The sequence below is a fragment of the Ochlerotatus camptorhynchus genome, unplaced genomic scaffold (assembly GCF_037179485.1).
Source record: "Ochlerotatus camptorhynchus isolate MF236.1 unplaced genomic scaffold, CSIRO-AGI_Acam_v1.1 ptg000065l, whole genome shotgun sequence".
NCBI classification, from domain to species: domain Eukaryota; kingdom Metazoa; phylum Arthropoda; class Insecta; order Diptera; family Culicidae; genus Ochlerotatus; species Ochlerotatus camptorhynchus.
In genome coordinates this window covers 641,362-655,942 of record NW_027040555.1, presented here as the reverse complement: position 1 = coordinate 655,942, position 14,581 = coordinate 641,362, and the positions used below count along the sequence as shown (strand labels likewise).

The 14,581-nt window shown below is 39.7% G+C and overlaps 1 protein-coding gene across 2 annotated transcripts in view; it reads left to right on the top strand.

The window, feature by feature from the left end:
- The first annotated feature begins 403 nt into the window (after positions 1 to 403).
- The window catches only part of rk (rickets), a 298,721-nt gene continuing 284,543 nt past the window's right edge, over positions 404 to 14,581 (top strand). For both annotated transcript variants that reach the window (XM_065216633.1, XM_065216632.1), the window contains exon 1: positions 404 to 637. In XM_065216633.1, coding sequence (XP_065072705.1) covers positions 432 to 637 — 206 coding nt within the window. In that variant the 5' untranslated portion in view covers positions 404 to 431. The remainder of the gene's footprint in view (positions 638 to 14,581) is intronic.

Genomic DNA, 14,581 nt, shown 5'->3' with positions numbered 1-14,581 from the left:
CGTAAAACCACGACCGAGCACAGGGCAACTACTAGAAAAATAAATATGAAAGTAAAATTTTGGCCCGTTTCGATACTGCTCCCCTTCGGTAGTGGCCGCGGTGATGTTAGCGGTGATAACCGGTGCTACAATCAGTGTCGTTTAGTGTACATTTATAACAAGTGATTTGCTCTCGAGAGTGGGTACAGCATTTGAAGAATTAGTTCGTGTGAGTTGTGAAGTGTAGAGTGCTTCAAGGGAGCGGCATTCGGTGTGCCATGGCGGTTCGTTTTACCAACCACTTGACGATGAAGGGCCACGTGGTCCTCGTGCTGCTAGTGTTGTTGCTGTTTCAAAGTTGTACCCGTTGTGGTGCGTATGGTATAAAACCAACGCTGCAGACTACCAGTCAGACGAAGATGATGTTGAAGGAAAGTTTGCTGATTCCTTCGATGGACCCGGAGAAGCAAGCTAAAGCAATGTATGAAAAAGCATTGCAGCAGTACGGGATTGTTGGACGAACACTGAAGGAGATTTGCAAACCCTGGCAAGCCAAGGGTTGTCAGTGTGCTGGTTCTTCGGACGAGGTAGCACTAACATGTCGAAGCATCGGCCTGGAGACGATTCCGGTTAACCTGCCGGCGGAGCTTGTCAAACTGTAAGTATGCATATGTGAAACTCGATGATTATGAATTCAGAAACAATAATTGGCTTCGGAAAACTAAATCAATAAAAAGAATAAGAAAATCGATCTAACTGCACAGTGGTCCAGAAATGGAAATTAGGAGGATAAAATATGTTTACCTAGAAATTGTAACTTTACCAGCAAAGTGCCTTCTGTACACACAGTTGGTACTTGAGCGGGTCGGTTTCATCTCTTTTTGCCAGTGGTGGCGGGGGGGGGGACACCCCTCACCATCCCTCTCCAAAGGAGGAGTTTGGTAAAGAGAGATGTAAAAACCGATTTGTACCTTCCTTAAAAGTTGTCCTAGCTCGCTTCTCTAATATCTATATACAATCTTCACACTGCCGTACTCTAACGGAACTATCAACTCTATGCTTTCATCTACTCCATCTATCGTATAAAAATTACCACTACAGTCTGTTATTTGAAATTAGCATCTTCAACTACATTTGACAATGTTTATTTTATTTGCCAAATATTTGCCGAGAACGCAGCAGAAATGAAGTTTGATTGCAGGAGAAAACAAATCTAATAGTGTTTGATGAATTAAATGTACAGTACATGTCGGTTTCTTTCAGTGCAGTGGCATCAGTAGTAAGAACCTGTAAAACCAACGAATAAAATTACAAGACACGAAGCACTATGGCACGAGGGAAAAATCGTAATCCACTGAATAATTATCTTAATCTTCCCATGAATTACATTCTGGATCTTTGAGGGAGACAGTGAATTAATTGGCACTTGCTTTGAAAGTTCGCATTTGAACTTGCGTGAGGCGGTGGTAGGTGAAGGTCCGCTTATCTGCAGTAGGCAAGCCAACGAAGCTTAAGAACAGAATTTATTAGTCCTATTTTTCATTTTTTCTCCCGGTATGGTAGTGTTAGTGGTATGGTCGGATGCTACACCGTACGCTTGCTGGAGCATGGTCACAGAGCACGCCGGATGGATAAATTAAAGTCGTTGGTTTATCGATGACACTTATTTGCAACAAACGATCTATTTAATTAACATTGACACTGTTGGTCAGTGAATGGAATGGCGGGGATATAATCGAACCGATGATGTCGGTCATAGGCTGTCAAGTCGTAAAATGTAATTCCGAACGTATCATTTGTATTAGATTGCGGTGGTTTCACATATCAGTGAGACAAATATTTAACAAACCATGTAAACAGGATTTCATTGCAATTATAAACTAATTGGAAATGGTTGGTGGAATTTGCAAAACAATGATCAACGTATGCAATTTACTCATTGCAGAAAATTTCTATGAATTTGCAGCATTTAAACTGCATAGATATTCCATTCCATCCATCCATTCACGACGATTTAAAATGTAGTTAGTCTCAGTAACTATGTCCCTTGACCCGATGAAGAACCAATCTGCTAAAGAAAGGTCAGATTTCGATTCAAGTGCACTCGTCCAGTGTTGATTGAATGGTTGTGAGTGTGCTTTTTCGGACAGTCAGCCTGATTAATTTACCACCAGAATACAATGCGGCTGGCTATGATATACTACTGACCGAACACCATAATAAAAACTCAATAACGTCAGCCGCAGAAGTAGTCCATCGCGATGAAAGTCAATGGGATTGATTTTGGCTTTTATGGTTAATAACCATTAATTTATTGCACCCATCTGTTGTGCTACTTGGCACCTTTCAAGTCAGAGGTAGAGAGAGCAGTTCAAGGAACGTCATCCGGCGTATCCTTTGAGAATGGCGATGGCGTTGTGGCAGGCCATTGTTCCACTTGTTGCCGCTGGAGATGAATAAGTACCAATCTCACACACGACCGGAGACCGTCTTAAGGGGGGCTGTAATGGATTCCATTTATGGGAATTCGTGGAATACACTGTGGACGAGTGCACTTGGTTTTTTTTTTTTTTTTTTTTGTCTTTATTATAGAGATTTTTAGCCTGAGGCTAGTTCATCTCTTAAGTGCACTTGGTGGCTAGACAGTGTAGGCGGTATCTTTTGCTTTATTCATACACCTTTTTGTATGGAATGATGGAGATGTATGATGAATGATGTGTTACTTAGTACAAGCTCGAGTAAATTAATCAAATTGCAACTATGCGGTACTATTTCCTAAATTTCAATGCAACGAACATTGTTTGAACTCTTCGCTGAATAAGAAACAAAAAATTCTCTAAATAAATGTATGCGTGTACATGTACATCGGTGAATTCGCAGGTTCCTATTAAAACGTTAGGATACATAGTTGAAGATGCCAAATGTCAAATAACAGACTTAAAGTGGTCATTTTATACGATTGATGAGGACATGAAGGTATAGAGTTGATATTTCCGTTAGAGTACGGCAGTGTGAAAATTGTATATAGAGAGTAGAAATCGAGCAAGGACAGGAGTCTTTCTACAATTCAATTACAATGGAACTGTCGTAGTTTAATACCTAAATTAGACTCGTTCAAGTATTTGATTCACAATTCTGATTGTGATATATTTGCACTCTGTAAAACTTGGCTTTCTTCTGAAGATGAACTAAACTTCCACGATTTTAACATTATCTGCCTGGACCGAGATGATTCATATGGTGGCGTACTTTTGGGGATCAAAAAGTGCTACTCCTTCTATAAAATCTCAATCCCAATAATTTCAGGCATTGAAATTGTCGCTTGCCAAATAAATGTGAAGAACAAAGATCTTTGCATAGCTTCTGTATATGTTCCTCCAAGGACTTCCATAAGCCGCCGTCAGCTTTGGAGTTCAGTTAATATCCTTCCATCTCCAGTTCTAATACTGGGCGATATGAACTCACACGGTACTGGTTGGGGCGAATCATACGATGACAATAGAGCGGGTATTTTCTATGATTTGTGCGACGATTTCAACTTGACTATCTTGAACACTGGTGATTCAACACGTATAGCAAACCCTCCTGCTCGAGAGAGCCGTCTTGACATTTCTTTGTGCTCTAACTCACTATCATTAGATTGTCTGTGGAAGGTTATCAATGATCCCCATGCTAGTGATCACTTACCAATTATTATTTCAATCAAAAGTGGTCGTCTAATAACAGATCAATCAATACAAGTTCCTTTTGACCTCACGAGGAACATTGATTAGCAAAAAATTGTATCGGTGGTAACTCTTGGTATTGATTCTACCGATCCTCTACCACCACTGGAAGAGTATCGTTTCTTTACGGAGCTAAGGCCTGTACTCGAAAAAAAAAAATGCACCAGACAAAAGTGTTCGCCAAAAATTTATTTTAAGTCGGATTTTCTTGAAACTTTCAGGGAATGAACTAATACATATGGCTTATGTTTCGGCATAATTACTTTATTCAATAACGTTTCCATCGCTGAAAGCCCCACCTTTCCCTTAAGACCCTTCATTACATTTTGTGCAATGGTGGAGCCGACCTTTTTGGCCTCACTAGGCCGGCGCCGGTGGTTTAGTGGTAAGCGTGACTGCTTTCTAATACCCCAATGGGTCTGGGTTCAATCCCAGCCGAGGTCGGTGGGATTTTTCTGAGGCATAATAATCTCTGATCACGTCTTCCTTCGGAAGGGAAGTAAAGCCGTTGGTCCCGGCCCATGTGTGTTGAATGGGTGCGATATCTTACGCAGGTGTGGAAGCTGCCTTCCTGCACATTTGATTGCCCGTCAATGGATGGCAATCGATGTCCGTCGGTGATTGGCACTAGATTGCGGAACAGAGACCGACGTTAAATAAAGGATAGAAGACCTTTTTGGTCACTTTCATCCATTCTTTCTTCAACTCCAGCTCGTTCTTAAACACCTTGGACGATTTTCGAACTTTGGCCTTCATTATGGCCCAAAATCTTTCCACCGGACGAATCTCTGGTGAATTTGGGGGGGGGGGGGGGGGTGGTTGGCGGTTTTTGGTACAAAAACAACGTTATTGTTTCTGTACCAATCCAACGTCGATCGCGCGTAATGGCATGATGCCAGGTCCGGCCAAAATAATGTCTCGCCTTCGTGGGACCGCCGGAAAGGGCAACTGATGCTTCTGGAGGCACTCTGTGCGGTAAACTTCGCTATTGATGGTACCCATTGTGGTGTACGGTTTACTCAGTTTACCGCATTGGCATATGGCCTGCCAAAGTAAGTATTTTTTGGCGAATTTGTCCACTTTCTTCTTCCTTATGTATTGCGGAACATCAAACCGTGATTTGGCAACGTAGAACTCCAGCCCCGGTATCTGCTTTGCGTCTGCCTTGATGTAGGTTTCGTCATCCATAACCACACACATCGGTTTCGTTAACTACTCTCGATACAGCTTCCTTGCGCAGGATTTGGCCGCAGTGTTTTGTTGATCACGCCGGTTCGGTGCCTTGAATACACGAAGCCCAGCTCGTTTCATGGTTTGCTGAACGAACACTTTGCCTTCAGAGCCGCGTCGTGAATCGAAAGGTTCGGATTACGCTTCCACACCTTCCGGGCTTCAAAGGTTCAGCTGTCTTCGATTTTCTTCCACTTTCAGCCCGCCGCTTGGTTGTCTGGGACTCCTTAAACGATTTTACCACCCGAGACACAGTTGTATGGGTGATTCCCAGTTGTCTTCCGATCCATCTCATGGTCGCAGTCGGATTTTCCATGACGGCGCGCAAAATTCTCCGGCGATTTTCTTCTTGTTTCGATGACATCTCAATAACCCCTGAACCGATTGTTATGAAATTTTTCATATGTAAACATTTCACTCCAAACTAGTTATACGCAGATTTTCATCAATTTTTACTCACGGATAAAATAGTTACACACGGATAAAAATGGTGCATTTTTTTTTTCGAGCACTAGCCTTAATCTACAAAAGCGCATTAGAAGCTCAGAAAAGACGTGTACGAAGTGCATCCCTCAAAAGAAAACCCGCCACCCCTGAATGGAATGACGAATGCACAAAGTTGTATCTTGAGAAATCCGAAGCCTTTAAAGATTATCGTAGACATGAAAGATCTGAGCTTTTTGAAAAGTAGCTAAAGCTTGAAAAAAAGCTTAAAAACTTACTAAAAGCAAAGAAACGAAATTACTAGTGATGAAACGTCGCTAGAACTATTCCACAGCTGCACACAGTAAAGAGCAAAGGTGGGCGCACACTTTTTGCCTGTAGATTTGAAGACATAAAGGGCGAACACGAAATTATTGCGACACCGAAAATGTCATGCCAATTTTCTTATAATGCTTAGAATCAAACCAAAATTTTAGGGTAGTTTTATACATATATTTACTTCAAAAATCAAAAGAAAAGTTAATCGATGGAGCCTTGAGTGTAAAATTGAACGCATTTTCGCTTGATGCGCTCCATCAAAGTCTTTACAGTGTCATCCGGTACCAGTTTCTAAGTTTTTTTTTTCCATTTTCTTAACATGTCCTTCTCGTCTTTGACTGTCTTCTTGCTCTTCCGAAGTTCCCGCTTCATTATTGCCCAGTACTGCTCCACCGGGCGCAGCTCCGGACAGTTTGGCGGATTCATGTCCTTTGGAATAAAATGGACAGAATTGACCTCATACCACTCCAGGACACTTTTAGAATAGTGGCATGATGCCAAATAGCGGAGCTTCGTCGTGCTGCTGCAAGAACGGCAAAAGGCGCTTCTCGAGGCACTCAAATTTGTAGATCTCGCCATTTACTGTGCCCTTTGTCACGAAAGGCTCACTCCTCAGTCCACAAGAGCAGATAGCCTGCCAAATGAGATATTTGGAGGCGAACTTCGACATTTTCTTGTTCTTAAATTTGTCGTCCAGATCGAACTTGCTCTTGCCGGTGAAAAACTCCAACCCCGGAATTTGCTTAAAATCGGCTTTTATATACGTTTCGTCGTCCATCACACAGCAGCCATATTTTGTCAGCATCTTCTCGTAGAGCTTCCGTGCCCGAGTTTTAGCCGTCGATTGTTGCCGCTCATCGCGGTTTGAGAAGTTCTGTACCTTGTATGTATGTAGTCCAGCTCTCTTCTTTGCATTCTGGACGTAGCTCTGCGACATGCCGATCTTTTTAGCCAAATCACGGCTTGAGACGTAGGGATTTGCTTTAATCATCCGCTTCGCCTTTCCCTCCGTCTTTTTGTTCTCCGGTCCCGGTTTTCTCCCAGCTCCTTTGCCGTGGTCCAACGTCAACCGCTCCTGGAACCGCTTCAACACTCTGGAGACGGTTGAATGGTGAATGTTCAACATTTTTCCCAACTGCCGGTGCGACAGGTCAGGAAATTCCAGGTGTTTGGAAAGAATTTGTTCTCTCAACTCGCGTTGGTTCACCTCCATTTTTGTTGAATCGAAAAACACGAGTTCGAGTTTGACAGCATGTACACAATACACATCAATGAGAAAGTGTGCAAAATTTGGTTGATTTTTACCCAATGGTAAAAAAGTTATGCCCTGTTGAATGTGTCGCAATAATTTCGTGTTCGCCCTTTACTTTAAATCTCCGCGTACATTGTACGGGTGAGCAAAAGGTGTGCGTTATCTTTGTACTGTTGCATTAATGGCCCCTCGCTCATTTTCAACTTCTATTCAATTTTCATACTGCCGTACTCTAACAGAACTATCTACCTACTCTCTCTTAAAAACCATTCTCTCACTAATAAATTATCACACTAATGCTTCATGTTAGATATCATTTCCAACCAACTCTGAAAATCGCAAACTTCGCGTATGAAGTAACTTAAAAACACTTTGAATATTTTGGATATTGTCCAACAATATGACTGAATCGTTAAGTCCCATATGGAGAAATGAAATGTTTCACACAGCAATAGAATATTCTTTATTCGTTCACATAAATGAAAGAACCAACGACTGCGAATTTTATGAAAGCTTTGATTACAATTCAGCAAATTATGATGACATTAGAAATAGATTCAACATTGTCGATTGGCAAGCAATATTATGAACTGCAGGAAATTTTGAATGTGCAGTTGACGTATTCTACAATGTGTTGTTTGAAATAATACTTGAAGAAGTGCCAACTAAAAGAAGAAGACGTCAGAGTCATGTGAACAATTTAAAAAAATCGAAAGCAAAAAGCGCACCAATTTGATAAAAAATATAATAGTGCAGAAAATTTTGCATACTATTGAGACATTTACAATCAGCTAAATTTGGCCGTGAATATGGAATTTCAAGATTATAATTTAAAAACTGAACTTGAAATAAAATCTTGTCCTAGGAACTTCTTCAATGGATCACACCATTCGAGCAGTTTTAAATGACGTTTCCTACCACTCGAACTTTAACGTGGAACAATATTTTAATATCTTTTCTTCTACAACCTCGAGAAAATAGGGTCTTATTTGTAAAATGCTTGAAAAATCTGGAATTGATTGTTTCATTTCCGTAAAATCGCTGGTAGATGGTCATCCCAAAACTGCTCGACAATATGATTAATTATGTCAATATCTGATAATTTTCCTTCAAAGATGCATTTGAACGATAGGGTAGGTTAGAACTCGGATGATATATGCAATTTGTTTGCAAATTTCTTTCTACGTTTTCAGAAGAGGACCGTGACCGTGAATATTTTGGATCTTATCCAGAATTTTCAAGTGACATCAGCGTAAGTCAAATCAAGGTTCATGATATCTTGAAGGGTTTATACAATTTAGATGCATCTAAAGGTCCTGGACCAGACGGTGTTCCGTCAGTTTTTATGAAAACTTTAGCAACCGAACTTACTGCTCCATTATTTTGGATTTTCAATATGTCACTGGAATCCACAAACTTCCCTAAAATATAAAAAAAAGCTCTTTTTAGTGCCTATCTTCAAATTGAGCAAATCTCAAATCTGACATACGTAATTATCGAGATTAAGTTATTATCTCTTGCATTCGACAACTTTCCGAGGCGATTGTAAATGAAAAACTCTTTCTTCAAATTATAAGCAGAATAACTACTATGCAACATGGCTTCTTTAAAGGCCGTTCAAGAACTACGAATTTGCACGAAATAATTAATTATTCCTTGAATTCAATGGATAACGGAAACCAAGTAGAAGTGTTGTATACAGATTTCAGCAAAGTGTTTGATCAAATTGACATACCATGCTTCTATTTAAACTTCAAAAAATGAAAATTCATTAAGCACTCCTCAAGTGGTTTGAATCATATTTAACTGACCGCCATCAAATCCCGTTGATGTCACTTCAGGAGTTCCTCAAGGCTCCCATTTAGGGCCGCTTTTATTTATTCTCTTCGCCAATGACATATCTTTCATTATTGAAAATTTGAAAGTTTTAATCTATGCTGACGACAATCAACTTTTTTGGAAATAAAAGATGCCAAATGTCACATTCAAAGAGGAAATACAGATATTCCATACTTGAAAAAAGCCTGCTACAATTAAAAATAAAAAAAATGTAACTCAATTAAAATTAGTAGAAAACGAATCCTACCCGATATGACAATCACTTTAGGAAACCAGAACGTAGAAAAGTGTGATAGAGTCAGGGATCTAGGTGTTATTTTGGACTCAAAACTTAGTTTCACAGATCATTATAACATAATTATTATCAGAGCTAACAACATGCTTGGTTTCATAAAACGTTTCTGCTTTAACTTTAACTATAAAAACATTGTACATTGATCATGTAAGGTCGATATTAGAATATTAGAATATTGGTCTCCTTTTTCAATCACACACGAAGAAAGAATAGATTCCGTTCAAAAGCAGTTTCTATTGTATGCACTCCGTAAGTTAGGTTGGAATGTATTTCCTCTGCCATCTTTCACAGCTCGGTGTATGCTCATAAATATCCAAACATTAAAAGAGCGTCGTGAATTTGTTATGATTTCATTCGTAAACGATACACGCAAAAAAAAAAAACGTTCCTTTATTCGTGAAGAAAAAATCATGATTCCGTGAATTGCTAGTTCATCTGAATTCATGACTTTATTCCCGTAAACGTGTTCACTTAATTTGGATTTTCAAGAATGTAATCACAAATCCATGAACATAGCTCACTGTAGTAATACTAACCTCAACAAATTACCCTTTTGAATAATTCCTTATCCCTTACTACGGACCATGCATCACATGGGAAGTATAATTCCATTACACATTATAAATTAAATACTCACTCAGCTTGACATAGAAACAATTACCCAAATTCTTAACCTACTGAGAAAACACTGAGTCAGCACCAAAACCTTTTCCTTTTCCTTATTTTGAGACCATTTAAGTGCTACCATATGTACACAATAAATTCCGTGCGTATGTACGCCAAATAGTTTACAAAACAGCCTAACGTGTCGTTTCCCTCCATGCTAGTTTACATTTGAAGAACCCGGTAAAATAAACTCACATTCTACTTTCAACTGTCTAAGACTATAGTGGATAAATCCGAAAGTCCGATCTTGCCACTTATTCAGTGGAACTAAAAAAATCGTAACGCTATATACAATTCACAATGAAATCATGATTTTGTGAACCATGAACCCATAGAATTGGTAAACCAACGAGTGCTGAATTCACCAATCAATATATTTTATACGACGAATGATCGTCTAGTTTACGGGTACTGGTACAGCAGCAATTTCGTCTAGCTTCGGAGTGAACAGTGGATCCGACTCCAGTGCAGGTGATTTGGGCGCTAGGTGCTTTGAAGAGTTGTCTGGATTTCCTTTCCCCGGGACTGACTTTGTCCATTTCGTTGTCGTATTTTAGCTGCAGATTTTTCGGTGGTGCTAACGGTAGACCCTGGTAAACTACCGGCAGTGGTGCACCGATTATTTCATGTTCAAAACATTGACAATAATATTAATGTTTACATTTTGAAGCTCATGAACCATGCTCCCGTTTTCGAGAAAAGTTTCACGACATCAAGCACAACTCATGAACAAATCACGTTTACCAGAACTGAAAATCATGATTTTCAAAACAGAGTTCACGTTGTTATGACTTTTATTATTATAATTGCTGGTGCCCCGTGCACCGTTACGCAGGCGTTACAATTATCTTGTGGAGCAATGTTCACGATTCCATGATTTTTATTCATGGTGTATATTCGTAAACGAAAAATTCACTTGTTCCGAAATTCGTGACTTGAGGTTGACGAATTTTGGAACGGATTTTTTCCCATGTAGCATGTGCAATAGACTGATGCAAAATTTGAAATTTTCGCTCCACAGTACTCAAACCGGTTCCAAATTGTGCCCTGATTAGCCTTCCAAAACTCATTTCCAACTCATTTAGTAAGAAATTGACTTGGCACAAACCATTTGAAGTATATATGGGAATTACTGTGAAGAAACCATGATTTCGGTTCATATCAATCTCAAAATTCACCAGTTCACTCTACTTTAGAAAATAATAGTAGAGCTTGTTGAAAATTTTCTCAGCTACAACTTTGTACAAGATCACTTTTCGATCAAATGTAAGGAACAAAAATTATTAATGATTCAAGTCACTGATGTCTTATGATTATGCTCAATCAACTGTTCAGCAGGCAACATTGGTGCTCATGGCTCGTAGAATAGAGAACACAAATCATGGCTACTATGTCACACTGCAGAATACAGTGTTGCCCTCAAAACAGTTGCTTAATCTTGCCATAAGATTATCAATCTCTTAAGCAATTAATAACTATTAAATTTGACGTTTGGCTGAAAAACAATTTTGTGCAAAGTTGTAGCTGATAAAAAATCCCATAAAACTAGCAATAGAATTTGTTTAGAGTACAATATTTGAAAAGGCTAGAAAACAATGAACAAAAAGTTTTGTTTTCCCATAGTAATTTCCATCTGAACTTCAAATAGTTTGTGCCAAGTCAGTTTCTTATCAAATGAGTTTAAACTTTCGGAGGCTAATCATGACCCAATATGAAACCGTTTGAACACTGTGGAGCGAAAATTTCAAATTTTGCATCAGTCTAATGTGCAATCGCATGTTACCTATGATTAAATGCTTCGGATTTATGTTTTTTTCAAAATGATATTTGCGATTATGTTCGAATGACTCCTTAGCATGTCCAGAATACATCAATCACCCTATGCCCTCACAAAGACTGCACCTTACACGGCGAATGAGAACGACTCAAATTTGAGTTCAGTTCACTCATAATCGCCAAAAGTGCAGGAACTCAGCGATGAGTAAAATTTGTCTCATGGTTTCCTGTGGAAAACCTAAAAAATCTGCCGGAAAATGAGGAAATTGACGAAAATTTTATTGAGTCTCGGAGTAGTACCAATAGACTGAGTGAATCCAATCTTTACTTTTCTCAAATTCAGGAATTTTTCCCTGGAAAATCCAGGAAAAACCTGGGAAAACATGAGGCAAATTAACTCATCGCTGAGTTCCTGCACTTTTGGCGATTATGAGTGAACTAAACTCAAATTTGAGTCGTTCTCATTCGCCGTGTAGCAAGCTTGTTGTCAAAGTATTCCGCATGCGTATTCATCTCAAAGTTTCGGATTTCCCAATTAGCCAAATTAAAGCGCATGAAGCAGCGAGAAAAATAATTCTCCCCATAACTCTTTTCCGAGATTTCAATTTTATTCGACAGTAAAACACGTTAATTTATGAAATCACTCATGTGGATCAAGCGAAGAGCGTGCAAAAAATGTTACGAGCTCTAAATGAGGTGATGCAGTCAAAGTGCAATCACCCGTCGTCAAGCCTCTCCTCCCAAAAAAAAAAAAAAACATCCTCACGTTCTCTTCGCCATCTGATATACGGGCGGTGGACACCCACGATAGACATCGACCAAGCGGCAGCAGCTCAGTAACATGTGTTACTGACGAGGGTATGCAACCATCATGCAGTCCTCGTGTGACCAAAAAGTGGTTGAGTGCAAATGGGCATATAAAAAATTCACAAGAAATTAATAAGAGTGATTCTTATTTTCGTATCCCGCTCGAGCATCCAAAACGCTAGTCTCTCTCTCTCTCTCTGTTCCACCACCATCGTCGTTCCAAACGGTGGACATTTGTAATTTATTTATTTTTACGATGCACTTGGCGCAATTATTATGCACATAAAAAAATATTTATAATATTGGGAGCGCGGTCATCGAGCAAATTGTTCCCACATCCCGTGTTTTTTCGACGCCAAGTTCCGGGAATGCATCTGAGGTGGCGGCGTGGCGTGTGGAATGAAGTGCATTCCGGTGCATACATTTTCCTGACTTTTCGCAGAAGGAAGAGGAGTGTAACATGTTGCCACACGCCGAAGAAAGTTACCGCTGCTGATGCCGACTGGAGAAAATACGAACATAATAAAAAGTTATCTTTATGAATGTAGCGACACGATGGTAATAATAAATATCCGCGGAATGGCATTCTGAACGGTATCATCATCTTCGTCGGATGATCTGCATGGCAATGAGTTAAAAGAAAAAGGTTTACTGGACGTTTTGCATGGCACGGGAGAGAGATATAGAGGCCTATTCAGAAGATGTCTGCGATTATGCTGATCGGATACCCTTGGATGCAGTCTGGAAATGACATTCAGAGTCGAAGCTACTACTTATTTCACTCCTCTTTAAAATTTGTTTATTTGTATTCTATTTATCTTGAGCTATCGCGTCTTTACTGACTCAGCCAAGTGAGGTCCCTCAAGCCACATTCACATTCACATCTATTGTAAAAAATCAGGCAAGTTATCTCGTTAGCCACGAAAACAGTTTTCTCCTTCAAAACATTTTTTTTTCACCTTCTATACGAACGGATGGCAATGAGATTCAACTCATCGAGTCATATACGTCATATCGCAGCAGCCATTTGGAAAGAGTTTCTCTAAAACTCGTAAAGACTTGCTGGCGTCATAGCAGCACAGTTTGGCTGATGTCCGCAACCCATCACAACGGAAGCTGACACAACTGCGCTGGTTGTGCCGAGTGCGTTATATGAGATAGAGGAAAAAAAAACAGCGATTGAAGTCAGTCTGTGTGTGAATCCTTTCTCAGAGTTTTTTTTTAAATTGCGGAAAATTTTTACGATCTTGGAAAATAAATCATTTTAGGAATGCAACTTGTCTTCGAAAAGAGATTTTGGTGGAACGTACATTATGTCCATACAGAATTGCTCTACCCTAAATGCAGCACAAATCGAACACCGGTTGAAGAAAGTACTGTGCATTGGATGCGACAGAGAGGAAAAGAGTGTTCCGAATGGTTGCCATCAGAAGGAAATTAACCTATTTTCCCATCGAAGGCAGGGTAGCAACTACACCACGACGATGGTTGTACATGTAGTTCCTATGGTGAGGACATCCGCTTTGCCGGGGGGTGGGTGACGATGGTCTTCTTGCATACCGAGCGTGAATCTTTTCACGAGACTTGGCACCGAACTGGGGAATCCTGCGCCTGTAGGTACGCTGCTGAACAGTGCATACACTACTGGATGGTTTTTGCATTAAGTGAGGATTCATTGGGTGAAAGCAATTCAAGGACAGAACGCTGTCAAATGTATTGGTATTGAATTGTAAGTATTCATCTTACTTTGATTGAGCTTACTACTTAGAATAAATGGTGTGTGGAATCAAATTACATCACAAGAAAAGATTCGGCAAAATTCACTCATTCAACCGATCATCTGCAAACTCTCAGGGAATAAAAGAAAACATATTATTTAACTTTTTCCATGTTCGTTTTATTTAATTTCATTGCCATATTCAAATGCACATACTTTTCTCTTAACACTACTCATAAGATCTTGTACAACGTTTGGACCAACTTTTTTTGTGTGGAAATCCATTGTTTCTTCATAACTTCCTCTGATTTCACTTCCTTAGGGTGTTGCCGAAGTGCCTGCTTCATGATGGCTCAGTACTTCTCAATTGGCCGCAGTTCCAGTGCGTTCGGGGGATTGAGATGATTCGGCACGAAATTGACCTCCTTAGCTTTGTACCACTCCAGAACATTTTTCAAGTAATGGCACGAGGCTTAATTCAGCCAGATAAGCGTGCACTTAAAAAAAAGTACACGTCACTATCATCCCGAGTA